This window comes from Pipistrellus hanaki, assembly GCF_964339955.1.
Source record: "Pipistrellus hanaki genome assembly, chromosome: 2".
NCBI lineage: Eukaryota > Metazoa > Chordata > Mammalia > Chiroptera > Vespertilionidae > Pipistrellus > Pipistrellus hanaki.
In genome coordinates this window covers 65,019,629-65,034,183 of record NC_140504.1, presented here as the reverse complement: position 1 = coordinate 65,034,183, position 14,555 = coordinate 65,019,629, and the positions used below count along the sequence as shown (strand labels likewise).

Sequence of the window (14,555 nt, the reverse complement as noted above, 5' to 3'; positions counted from 1 at the left end):
GTGTTTTTTTATTATGGGCAAATATATATTACAAATGATTACTCTTTAGCAAACCTTCTACAATACAGTTTAAATTTTATTTACATCTAGAGGCCCGGTGCATGAAATTCATGCATGGGATGGGAGAGGGTAGGTCCCTCAGCCAGGCTTGCACCCTCTCTAATCCAGGACCCATCAGGGGATGTCCAACTGCTATTTTAAGCCCAATGCCTGCAGGATAGGGCCTAAACTGGCAGTTGGACATCCCTCTCGCAATCCAGGACTGCTGGCTCTTAACTGCTCGCCTACCTCCTTGCCTGATTGCCCCTAATCGCCTCTGCTTGCCAGCCTGATGTCCCTAACTGCTTCCCTGCCAGCCTGATTGCCCCCCACCACCTCTGCTTCAGTCCCCACCACCGTGGCTTTATCCAATCTAATTAGCATATTACCCTTTTATTAATATAGCTAGCAAAAATCTTACTGTCAAACTGTAAAGTCCTGCTATCAGATTATAGAAATTTTGCAACCAAATCACCTTAACAATTTTGGATAGGATGGCATATTGATTTTATAAATAAAAACTATATGAAGATAATTGAAGGAAGTTGAGTTACCTTGGTCTATAGAGGCAATGATATAGGTGTTTTGTTTTAACTTTTTTGGCCTGAATAAATATTCTCATCCAAGGGTCAAAATACAGAACAGAGGTGTAGGCTCTGAATGACCATCTCTCTGGGAAACTGTAATAGAAAACAACAAAGGCTATTAGAAGATGCAATAAGGACACATATTTTCAGAATAAAATCAGACTATCAGGTTATGATGGTTACTACTAGCAGTCTCAGGAACTTTTCTTCTAAACCTAATGACACAGCAATCTTGCAACACTCGTGTACTTCACTAAGCAGGCTTCTTTACAAATAAGTGGTTGAATCATGAATACTAGGTTTTCTTTTTCTTCTCACATGTATTTAAAAGACAAGTGACAGATTTTAATAAAAATGATAACAACAATAACAACAAAAAGCAGACCTCTAAGGACAAAGGCTTATTTAAATAATCTACACTTTTATTAGAACTGAACTTTTGTTTGCAAATAACTATTTCCAAGTATACTTACATCAACAGTATAAAATATACTTTGCATTAAAGCTATTGACCCAGAAGGACAAAACTAAGCCAAATAAACAAAACTATCCCCCTGCTCCAACCTAACAAAAAGAATCTAGGCCTACACGAATAAAAATATTTCCATGAAACTATTTCAGAGAAATACAGTAAAAATATTTCATTTGCTTTGAAAATTATGAACTAGAAACACAAAACTTCATTCTGCAAGTATAATAAGTATTAAAATAAATGTTTATGTCCAAGCAAGGGGAGGAATTTGATGACGTGGTAAGTTGAAAAAGAGGAGAAAAGATAAAAATAAAGGAGGGGAAGACAATAAAATGGGGGCAGAAACTATGTAAAATAGCCTATGCTGAGAAATCACAGTGTTGCTGCATACTAACTGCAGGGAGCTTCTATATTAAAGTCCATTTATGAACTGTACATCTACTCCAATTAGACCAGAGCAAGCTCAGCCATATGTCAGAAGTAGTGCTCTTTATCTTCTGGGTCCCAGGAAGGGCTACACTGAAGGGCTTCCAAGGCCAAATAGAAAGCAGGGAGCAGTAACCCCATCAATTTTACAATCCTTTTTCAGTCCAACGAGAGCAAAGATGATGGGAAAGAAATATAAAACCTATCGCAGGGAGACTGCTCAATGGGGTCACACTAATGGCAGTTACACTGTAAGAAAGAGCAGAGCTCTCCAAAAAATTTACAAAGGTGAGATGAACTCCTTAAGAAATCTAAGGATTTCCTGGTTGCTGGTACCAGGTAAGTTCCTTCAGCAGGATCTGAAGTTTATTAAAGAGCCAGGAATTTATTTGAATTGTTAAAAAAAGAAATTATTTGAAAGTAAGTCTTGAGTAAAGGTTTCCAATATAAATTATAAAAAAGGATCTAGTCCATGGCTATTATTCTATAAATATCATTGCATTTTTATTGAGACAAGAGGTTGTCTGTATTTGGGTATAGCACTACAATAATGTGATTGACGTTAGTATACCAGGAGCTGCACAATCAACTAAATCAGGGGTCCTCAAACTTTTTAAAGTGGGGGCCAGATCACGGTCCCTCAGAGAGCTGGAGGGCCGGACTATATGAACTACTAATTCTTACTGTAACACCTTGGCTGTGCTCACTGCCCAAAAAACCTGGCGGGCAGGATCAGACTCCCCTGGGGGCTGCATGTGGCCCGCGGGCCGTAGTTTGAAGACCCCTGAACTAAATCTTCTTCTGTTCAATGAAAAAAAAAGTCACCTCGGGACACTATAAATGTTTTGAGGACTTTTACCATTATTCAAATGCTTTCCAGATCTCCTGATTTGAAATTGCCCTTAGATATAATATACCTTTCTTTTGACTGTCCTAAAAGCAAGCACATCACTCTCATTTGGAGGTAAGAAAAAAGTAATTCAGAGCCAAGTTTGAGAATTAGAGAAATATAATGGGAGATCAAATTGAATTAGACAAGTTTTGGTTAAAATAAAATGTATACAAATCCAAACAAGGACACTAATACTTCCACCTCTTGTAAGGTCAATTATCTATATATATAAAAGCCTAAGCGACCAAACAACGAAATATCCGAACGACCAGCTGACCGATCATTATAAAGTGCACTGAACACTAGGGAGCAGACACTCAATGCAGGAGCTGCCCCTTGGTGGTCAGTGCCCTCCCATAGCCAACTACCTGTGGCTGGCCAACATCCCATGATCCCTCTCCCCCAACCAGCTGGCCCCGATCGGCCCCAATTGCTGGCCAGGCCTAGGGACCCCAATCGCGTACAAATTCATGCACCAAGCTTCTAGTTTCACTTAATAAATATTCATCATATCTGTATTGGGGATCCTCAGGACCTCCTCTGTGTTAGGAGAATTGCTAGAAGGTCTCATGGGACTTATCATATATTGGTACTCATGACTAAGATTGATCACAGTGATGAGTAGGATATACAGTGGATGATAGGGGGAAGGGATGTGGAGTCTGGAAGAAACCATGTGCAGCTTTCATTTGGCCTCTCCTTCTCATGAAAGGTCACACAAAACATACTCTTTCCCCAGCTATGAAGGTGCAGGAAGATGTATGTGATGTTTCTGCCCAACGAAGCCCATCACAGACTCAGCAACCAATGTTTCCATTGGGAGCTGGTCACAGGCACCCTCTGCCTAGCATGTATCAAATTCCAAAGTCCCAGAAAGGAAGTAGATTTTCAGTAAGAACCATATTGTTTGCATAGTCTAGACACATTGTGCCACCCTTCTCTGTTAGGAAAGGTGTGTATCAGTGTAGGGAACTGTATATCGTCCAAGTTCCCAGAAGCCCACCAAAGACCAATCTTGCAAGTAAGACACAATGAATAGAAACCTTCCCCATTAACCCTTTCTACACACATGCGTACTTTCAAAGTTCCTTTTTATCTGTGACAAACAGAATAGCAATGCCTCTTATGCTACTGTGATATCTATGATTTTTTTAAAAAAAGGAAAAGGTGAACTATAAAATCTGTATAGGAAATGGGCCACCCAATGTAACTTTCAAACTCCTTTTTATGATGTAGAAGGTCCTTCATGATCTGGCCCCCTCTTAACTCTCCAGCCTTGTATCTTACCAGCTTCCATCTTAGTCATTTAGGACCACTCTGTTCTTCAGATCTGGGGTCAGGTTTTCATGTCCCCAAGCCTAGGCACAATCAACATTTTGGCTACTTTCAGTTGGCTCCTTCTCACCCATGAGAATGCAACTTGAAACCTCATTTCCTCTTAAAGCCTTCTCTCACTCCCCAAGGTAAATCACTCTGCTCTGGTGCCCCCCTTTTTCTTTGTGCCTCTCCATCACAGCATGTCACTTACTGGTGCCATTGCCTGTTTATCTGTATCCCCATCAGGCTATAAATTCTATGAGACCAGCATCCTCATAAATAAATGTGTTGTCTAAATAATTATTCAAAGAACATAATGGGGTTCCCTGTGTAAGAAACACTTTTATTGATGGATCATCTTAAATAATGCTATCATTCTTTATAAATAAACCCATTTGCTTGGGAAACTGGGATACAAATGTACAAAGTAATCGATTAAGGGTATCTTCAGAAGATCTAGGGAAAATACATTATTACTCTCTATCCATTAGGAACTGTTTTGCATCTTTTTCAAAATGTGTTCTTTTATTTCCTCCTAATGTCTCTTTTCTGTCTTAAACTTTGCCAGAAGTGTCCATAGCCTTGTATGTATCTGAAAACCTCTCTTTCTCTCTTACCACCCATTTAACTAGTTTTAATAAACAAGAGAGAAAGAGTGAACAAACCTAAACACACACACACAAAAAAAAAAAAAAAAAAAAAAAAAAAAAAACACACACACACTAAATGAACAGAGTCACATGAGAGACATAGGGAAAGAGGTATTTTAAGGTAGAAACTTCCTTGATAGACTGTGGAATATGACAGGAGGAGACAGAGTTTTTGTCACCTGTTCAGCAACGGGTACTTTTAGAAAGTTTCTACTTCACCTCCAGCTGTGGCTATGGCCTCCTCCTCTCAATCTATGCACATTTTTCTGCTACTGTTTTAAGTGTTACTCCATAAGTGGACTGGTGTGTGTCAGCAACTGTGTTAAGGTCATGAGAGGAGCCAGAAAGTGGAATCCTGTAGCCAGACATTATCTCCTTTATCTACCAACTCAGGTTCTCTACATTATCTCCTTTATCTACCAACTCAGGTTCTCTGTGGCTAGAATCTGCAAAAGTGAATTTTTTTAAAGCTATCCATGTGATTCCTTGAACTCTGCCTATTTTGAGAACCAATCCCCATAGACCTGTTGGATAGGGTGGTATGTAAGTCAGGTTGCCTGAAAAGGGAGTAGAACAGTCTCTCACAGGTGTTTAGACTGAGAACACCTTATAAATTTGTCCACACTGGGTACACAGACAACAGACTTCCATTCAGCTCAACTACTGAGGTCCATGGTTGAAAAAATAAATCTAAACTCCAGGAACTAGACTAAATTAGATCCTTTTTGAAATATCTCTGAAGTGCCATATTTTTATTCATATTTACAAAAATTATTTTCTAAATTTATTGCTAAAGTCCCTACAAAATCTCTGAAGTTTTCTTGAAGTTGAAATTAACAAGTCCTATATTATCCTGAATATAAAGAAGTGCATAAAGATTTTTACTTAGTTTGAATTCTGAACTCTGAATGGACTAACCAAATTTAATCTTAGGGTAAGTTATACCTAAGAGAAACAGCAACTCAAAGAGGTATTTTAAAGGAAAAGTTATAAAAGCTTTGCAAAGTAATGAAAGTACTTCTGTCACAATAACAGTGTGGCAAACCACGCATTAGAACAACTTGAAGCTGTAACTCTTGATGTGTTCCTAGCCAGCTCAGTTAAGACATAAGCTAGAGACTTGATTATGGAATGCTGTCCAATGCTGTCAATTTAGAAACACTCTGCCAACTTGGCATCTAATTTCAAAACATTACTTAGCATAAAATTTAAATCCCATTGCTCTGTATCATCGCTTCACACTCGGGGCTGTTTTAGGGGATGAGTTTCTTCAGCCTCCTCACATCTTGCACCATATGGATTCCAGGAGCACAGCAGGCCTGTTTGATGACAGTCGCTTCCACAACATGCCTTTTTAAAACCAGAATCTCTGCTTTCTTCCATTTTCTCATAAAGTTGAGTATGTATATTATTTATAACACTAATAAAATAATGGGTCACTAAAAGCAATATGGACACAAAGAAATCACACGCACACGAACCAGGGGAAATGGTCACATGGTCTTGAACCCCACAAAGAGAATCAGAAAAAATGCTACAGGAGTGATTAAGTTTTCATAGTTTAAAACTCAAATGAAATTTTAAAGATAAGAGAATCACTTAACAAAATGTCTTAAAACTCCCTCTCTCATCCTAATAAATATCCCCAATGGTCTTCACAATGGAGGAGAGTGGAATTCACTACTGAGAGTGCCAGCAGCATCCAAGGAAAACATCGGCAATATCCGTAGAAAGGTAGCTAGATGTTGTCAATCAAGTCAGTTTACCCGAATTCAATTCATTTGTTGCTTGCTATATGCCAGTCACTGAGTTAGTTCCCAGAGCATTACACAAGTGTCAAAAAGAAGTGTAAGGGAAAGTAGAATAGAGGGAAATAAAATACACTGAGAATTTCCATGTGCCAGGCATTGTGACTATTCTATTTCTCTAGCGTTTATATTAAGTAGATGTTATATCCTCTTTTTATAGATAAGAAAACTGAAGTTCATATACAATAAACAATTTATCACTTGAATGAAAAAGAAACCCAACTACTAGAAACAGATATCTGTTATGTTCCCTGATCTATATCTCCAGCTCCTAAAACAGGGCCTGACACTCAATAAATACCCATTGAATGTAAAACTAACTAATCAGACAACTATTATTGATAGTGGGGAAGGACACGTAATAAGAATAGAGCAACAGTTGTTTAATAATTATTCACCTAACTATAGATAATAATTTTTCTTACAAACCCCTAGAAATTGAAGGATGAAAGAGGCTATAAAAAACATAAGATGTCTTGATGGGTCTATTTCTCAGAAAAGAAATACATCTTGAGAACAGACCAAGGATAGGACACACTTTGATTTGGTTGCTGTGCCCGGACCCTGACCCCCTCCAGGAGTTTTTCTCAGGAACACTGATTATTCTCTGGTCCCAGGAACAGGCTGAGCTATTTGTAACATCATAGAAGATTGGCCACCTTGTTATCAGACTTCGAGCTCCTGAAGACCAGATTGTAGATCCTCCCTTCCCCTTTCCATGTTACACTTGCAGCTGCATGTAGCTATCTTCTCACTCGTGTGATGTGGGTCAGAGCAGATTTTCCAGGGTGACCGACTGCTCTCTCCATACTGCCAGCATTATTGGAATAAATTCTCATACCTGATTCAACCCTGCCTCTGCTCAGTTTGGCTCAAGTAGTGATAGGCGGCCTCGAACTCATTGTGCCTGGTTTCACTATCTACAATATAACAGCTACTAAGTCAAAGAATCAGTATGAGAGACAGTTTCAAGCAACTGCAAAGTCCATTCTTTTTAATAACGTACCACCCTGTGTGCCTCCAAGGTGGATTGGATTGAAGTACAATGCTTCAATGTACTATGGACGAGTGAAAGTTATAAGATAGCCTTAGGCAGTCCCACCTTACACAAACCCTACCTATATATAAACCTGAGGTTCTGGTTCCTACAGGACACCTACTACACAAGACCACTCACTAATCCCAGGGGACACAGCAGCTCTACCTAATACATAGGAACAAACACACAGAAAAGCAGCCAAAATATAGAGACAAAGAAACATGTCAAAATGAAAGAACAGAAGAAATATCCAGAAAAAAAAATCAATGAAATGGAAGCAAGCAAGCTATTGGATACAGAATTCAAGACAATGATAACAAGATTTCTCAAGGATCTTAATGAAAGCTTCAAGGGTGAGACTTTCAAGCATCTTAGTGAGAATTTCAAGGAAAATAGTGAGAACATTTTAAAAAATGTAAAAGGACCAGTAATAAATTAAGTATACACTAATTGAAATGAAGAATAATTTATAGGGAGTCAATAGTAGAGGATTCTGAGAATAAATCAGCAATTTGGTATAATCAAACAAAAAAACATCCAATCGGAAGTACAAAAAGGAAAAAAGAATCCAAAACTCTGAAGATAGTGTAAGGAGTCTCTGGGACAACTTCAAGCAAACCAGCACTCATATTATGGGGGTACCAGAAAGAGAAAAGAGAGAGCAAGATATTGAAAACCCATTTGAAGAAATAATAACATAAATATTAAGCCCACCTTAAAAATCCTATTCATTGGTAGATTTTTAAAATATATTTTAAAATTAATTATTGAGACAAAGATAAAATCAAAGATGAAATATTCCCCTACATAGTGAAAGAAATAAACTTACAAGTCAAGGAATTATAGAGACTCCTAAACAAGAGGAACCCAATTATTGAGCCAAAGATAAAATCAAAGTGAAATTTATAAACTATTCAAAAGTAAGAAACACTGATGGTTCTAAATTTTGAAACCCATTTCATGTAGCCATAACACAGAGACTAAATAAGAGACTTAATTGTTTAGATTAGAAAATGAGTTTGAAAGTAAGCAAATAAAATACATACCTCAAGGAAGTAGAAGAAATGAAATAAAACAAAACTAAAGAATGTAGAAGAAAATAAAAATATATAACCTAGTAGACTTAATGAAAAGAATCCAAACTGTTATATTTTTAAAGAGAGTTGACTTAAATATATGACATATAATTTTGCAAGTTTCTTTCTCTACAGGTGCAATCCACTTTATGCATATCACTCTGGAACCAATGTATGATTCCCTGCCACCCATCACATACCACATTCATAGATTCAAATTCCGATTTCAAACATCACACATTAAATGCAAACTTCTACCTCATCAGTATTCTGAAATTCTGAGATGTCTGTTATCTATTTACACACTTTTAAAATTTAAGTGAAAACAGATTGTCTTTGGACTGATATTGCACTGCCTGTGTGCTTGAACATCACTCCTGACGAAATTTTCATGAGGTTATTATCATATTGAAACAAGGCCCTGCCAATGATCTGGTTACTATGGTTAGAGCTTCAGCTCAAAGCAGATAAAAGGTTTTGATTACTAAATTGAAAACTGAGGCCAAATATTCACAAGAACTATACAAAAACTTACTCTTTGACTCAGTAGCTCCCATCCTGACAATCTACCTTAAAACATAATTCAAGAGAATTTTAAAAATCCATCAGCATGAATACATTTATGTTAACACTAGAGGCCCAGCACACAAAATCATGTGTGAGTAGCTTACTGCTGCTTGCCACTGCTTGTCACTCACTGCCCTGCCCACTGCTGCTGGTCTCTTGGGCTATTGCCTCGCCCACCACCACAAGCCACTTGCTTGCAGGCCGAGGGAGGGAGGGACCAAGAGGTGGTCAATGCACCTCATGGCAACTGGTCAGTCATTCCAGGCGTTACGCTTATGGTCCCTGGCCTTTTTATTATATAGGACTACAGGCCTGTGCATGAAAATTCATGCACACGGGTGTTCCCTCAGCCTAGCCTGTGCCCTCTCACAGTCTGGGACTTTTGGGGGTTGCCCACCTGCTGACTTAAGCCTGCTCCCTGAGAACTGATGATCTAAAATAATCATATCCTTGGGTAAGGATTTTTTAAAAAGGTAATGGATGCATGAAAATTCACTGCCAGTGGGGCTGAGGGGCCTGGGAGACTTGGGCGGAAGTTGTGCAGCGCCTTTCCCGCCATCCCCCCATGGGGCTGAGGGGACTGGGTGCTGCCATGTTGTGGCTGTGGCACCTCCATGTTGTGGCTGTGGGCACCACCATCTTGTGAGGGTGTGATGGTATTAAATTAGCATATTACCTCTTTATTATATAGGATTACCCATAAATAATGTGAAACTTTAAGGGCAATGCTACCATCCAAAAATACAGGAATAGTTATGTAAATTATTATGAATCAATTCAATGGATTATTATAAAGTCACTTATTAAGAAAGCATTATGAAATCAGACTAATCAAGCCTACATAGCATATGATATGATAATGTATATAAAGATCCCTAATGATTTCAACAACGAAAAAATTACTGGAACTGATTTAAAAATTTACTAAAGTATATTAGGATATAAATAAATGGAGAGAAATCAGTTGCATTTCTATACACCAATAATAAACTATCAGAAAGGGAAACTAAGAAAGCAATACTTTTTACATACAATGGCATCAAAAAATAAAATATTGCCATGGTTCGCTCAATGGTTAAAACATCAGCCTGTGCGCCTACATGGATTCAGGTTCAATTCCCTGCCAAGGGCCCGTACCTGGATTGCAATTCACTCTCTACCCCTAGCAGGGTGAGTGCAGGAAGCAACCAGCCAACGTGTCTGTATTATTGATGTTTCTCTCTCTCTCTGTCTCTCTCTCTCCCTTCCTCCCTCCCTCTCTTTCTTTCTCCCTCCCTACTGCCCCCCCCCCCCATCAACCTCCCTCCCTTCCAATCTCTCTGAAAAGTAATGGGGGAAAATATCATCATTTGAGGATTAACAAAACAAAACAAACCTAGGAATAAATTTAACCAAGGAGGTAAAAGACCACTATTTGGAAAATTATAAAATACTGAAGAAACTGAAGAAGATACAAATAATTGGAAACATATACCATGCCCCTGGAAAGGGAAAAATAAACAGTTATACTGTCTATACTTACCCAAAGCAATCTATAGATTCAGCACAATTCTTATCAAAATACCAATGGCATATTTCACAGAACTAGAACAAATAATCCAAAAATGTATATGAAACCACAAAAGACCCCCAAGGGCACAACAATCTTGAGAAAGAACAAAGTTGGAGGAATCATGCTACTTGATATCAAACTATACTACAGGCCATAATAATCAAAATAGTATGGTAAGGTCATAAAAGCAGTCCTCCAGGCCTCCCTGCCTCCTTGCCTCCCTCTTCCTCTTTCCCAGCTGGGAGGGGGTGGGCCAGTGGGGGCTGCTCCACCCGCCCTCCCTTCCATCCAGGCCTCTTCAGGCTCAGTCTGTTTTGTTTCCTCGTTCGGAGAGAGGCTCTGAGAGCGAGCTGGGAGGGAGGAAAAGAAAGGGAGAAAAGGCTGTGAGCTGGTGGGTGCTGTGTGCGTCTGTGCTTGTGTATGCGATTGTGAGTGAGTGTGAGTGCCGGCCCTCTCTCCCCTGTCCCCATCTCCACTGCCACAAGTCCTCACCCACCAGAGCCTGCCGCGTGCACAGCCTGGGCGTTAGGTTGAGTCTCTAGTTGTTGTGAATGTGATGGACCCAGGGTCTTTATCTATTAGGAGTATAAACCACTTGTTCCAGAAACCAAAATAATGTAGACTGTAGTTGATTAGAAATTCAAATTTCAGAAGTTATAAATGCAAGAAGGTCAGAAAAATCCACCTTAGTCCAGAAATATTCTTTGAACCCCAAGAGTTAATTTTTTTCCAGTTTCTTAGTGAAGAGGAATGGGTATCAATACCAGTACCCACTGACTTTTCAGAGGAGAAAACAGGTGGCATTACTATCTTCCCCTCAAAATCATTGCCACCCTTTTTGGCACCACCATGGTACTGGTATTAGAAGCCATGAAATGTATAGCACCCTTGGTACAGACCCCATCCTCAATGAGACCCCATCCTTGTCTTTAAAAGACTTTGTGATTGAACTATGAAAAATTCTGTTAAATAAAACAAAACAAAATCAATATCGTCAATGTTTCAAAGTGAAATTGTATATGTCCTAGTTGTTATCCATTTTCTTTATTTTATAATTAACTGCCTAAATGGCTTAAGAAGTGGCTGGCTTTGTTAAACAATCTGAAAACAGTAAGAACTTTTCCCCAAAGAATGAGCTGTCAAATTATTCCTCTAATAATGTCTTGTTTCCTGGTGCTAGTGTTGAAATGCCAAGGCACTTTGACAGATAACGGAAAATTTATGCACAAGGCTTTTAAACAGCGTGACATATTGGTTTTAGAAGCAGCTCTGAAGTGGAAGGACAGGGCCAGGGGGAAAGGGGGAGATAGTAATGGAGGTGCCAGGAACAATTCTGGACCTCCTTCCTGATATTGGCATATTAATGTTAGCAAAAGGCTTCCCAACATTTGTCCAATAGTAATTAGGCTGGATTTTTTTCCAAAGGAAAAAAAACATCCATTTCTGTGTAAATTAAGAATTCCAGATATTGGAATAAAATAAGGAAGAAATATAAAACAGAAAAAAGTTGAAAAGAAAATCTAAAAGTTTGTAACCAAACAGTAAATTTTCTACCGTGGAAGAAACTTTCTAAATTTTACCTCGAAGGCAAAAAAAAAAAAATCTTCTTTAAGTTGATGTGTTTACTTGAGTGTTAATATCTTAGTCTAAAATTGCCCTGTCCAAAATTGCAGCTAGTGGTCACCTATGCTTATTGGGCACTATTTCAAATTGATTTGTGCTACATGTGTAAAACACACTTTGGATTTCAAAAATTTAGTATTAAAAAGAATGTAAAATATATCTTTAGTGGCCCATTGCACAGATTTGTGTACATTGAAAGGCAATTAATTAGAAGATAGATGTGGTAATTATGTTACTGCAAAAAATTACATGTCAAAATAGTATATATAATATAGTATTATAAAATTAAAATGTGTGTAATTGGTGCCAGCGAGAGCTTTATAGGTATCGCACATGTGCGACTCAACATTTATTTTTAAATTGCCAGTGCATGTCATATCTACTGCTGGTCGGTCAGTTGGATGGTTCGACAGATGAACGATTGGTCACTTTGCCTTTGTATATATAGATCTTTGCTTATCGAAAATGAAGTTAAAACATTTCATATATACCAGATTAATTTAAAACATTATTAAAATTAAATTAATCTCACCTGTTTCTTTTTACATTTCTTAATGTGGCTACTAGAAAATATGAGTACATATGAGATTCATATTTGTGGTTCTCATCATACTTTTATTAAACAACATTGGTATCTGAAATGATTGCAATTGGATTAAATTCCTTTAAATTCCCTCTAGCTCTAAAATTCTAACATGAAGAAACTGCACATTTAAGCTTATAAGTTTTAAATACAAAGTTATTTCAGAGAAACATAGGTTAGTCACTATTTCATTATTTTTTCACACTTTTTCACCCACACACCCTCCTCCAGTGCTTTCTCATGCTGTTTTTATGGATTCCTAATAGCCAAGAAAAATGAATCTATTTATTTATAAAATACAAGTATGCAGTTCATGGTATTGTCAATTGCTATTTGGTCCTATTCCTTTTTGCTTCATATTATGCTCATGCATTTTTAATGCTCTGTATGAATAATGAACTCTGTGTGTGGGCTTTTCCATTTTAATATTCATCAAGCAGAAGGTTTTGAAGTAGAGATTATTAAAGATCTTACATTTCAGTGCCCCAAACATGCTGGCACCTCTGAGTCACCTGGGGAGCATATAGGAAATATTCAATACATGGTTTCATGTCTGGAGACTCTGACTCAGTAGGTCTGAGATGACATTAGATCCCATACATCTTAAGAACTTGCCCACGTCACTCAGAAGCTCAGTGAGGTTGGGAACCAGCAGTCTAGCCCTGTGGTTGGCAAACCACAGCTCACGAGCCACATGCAGCTCTTTGGCCCCTTGACTGTGGCTCTTCCACCAAACACCATGGCTTGGGTGAGTCTATTTTGAAGAAGTGGCATTAGAAGTAGTTTATTAATTTTGGCTCTCAAAAGAAATTCAATCGTCGTACTGTTGATATTTGGCTCTGTTGACTAATGAGTTTGCCGACCACTGGTCTAGCCTAACTTTCTTCATCTGTAAGGAGGGTAAAATGAATTGTCTCAGGAGCCTCAGACCCTGAATCATGATGCAAGGCTCCTCATGACAGCTCTGTGCCATTCTGAGAGACCTTCTGTCAAACACACACATTACTTACTCCTCAAGAGCTTCGGCCATCAGTATATCTTCCTTGTCAGTTTTAACATCCAACTCTGGTTCTCCACTGAGCAGAAGCTTCAAGTTATAAATAACCAGCAAAGTACCTACCGCAAAATAGATGTTTAACTTGTCAGTATTTTTACTACACTAAATATTGGTCATAGTGATATTATCACATTTATTGATTTAAGCCTGCCCTCGGCTAAAATTCCCTTTGTACTTTAGTAAATATGCTTGGATAAGTTCCAAAATGTATGTCTTATAGAAAATTCCACTCTCTGCCAAAGAGTGTTGAGTTTCCACAGTAACAGTGCTTCTTATTACTTCTCAACTTATTGTAACTCTTACAATGTGTATTCTTAAATTTGGGCGTTTTTCATAATTTGCATTATAAAAACTATTAGGAGCCTTAGCCAAATTTGTACTGCAGGTAAAGCTCTCATTGGAGGAACTACAATCAATACACATAAGAACAAATTACAGTTTTAAAAATTTATACAAATATGAAGTTTTGCTTTTAGACCCTACAACAGGTGTTGGCAAATTTCTTTGGTAAAGGGCCAGGTAACAAATATTCCAGGCTTTGCAGGCCATATGGTCTCTGTCACAACTACCCACAATTCAACTCTACCACTGTAGCATGAAAGCTGCCTCTGAGAACACATAAATGTTTGAGTGTGGCCATATTCCAATAAAACTTTATTTACAAGAACAGGGATGAAGCCAGATTTGACCTATGGGGGCCATAGTTTGCTGACCCTGCTCTAAAGCATAGTTAACAAAAAACAAATGCTTTATAAAGTTATTTATAATATGAAGATAAACAGAATTGCTATGTAAATTGAAAGGACAACCAATTACACTTTTTTGGTAGTACTTAAATACAAGGGAGAACAGCATAGTGGCTAAGAA

The 14,555-nt window shown here is 38.1% G+C and overlaps 1 protein-coding gene across 1 annotated transcript in view; it reads right to left on the bottom strand.

Annotated features, from left to right (window-relative positions):
- The window catches only part of MORC1 (MORC family CW-type zinc finger 1), a gene marked incomplete at both ends in the record, with an annotated part of 135,467 nt that overhangs the window by 96,745 nt on the left and 24,167 nt on the right, over positions 1-14,555 (bottom strand). The window contains 2 exons of the mRNA XM_084870422.1: positions 594-719; positions 13,642-13,747. Of these exons, the coding sequence (XP_084726548.1) occupies positions 594-719; positions 13,642-13,747 (232 nt within the window). The remainder of the gene's footprint in view (positions 1-593; positions 720-13,641; positions 13,748-14,555) is intronic.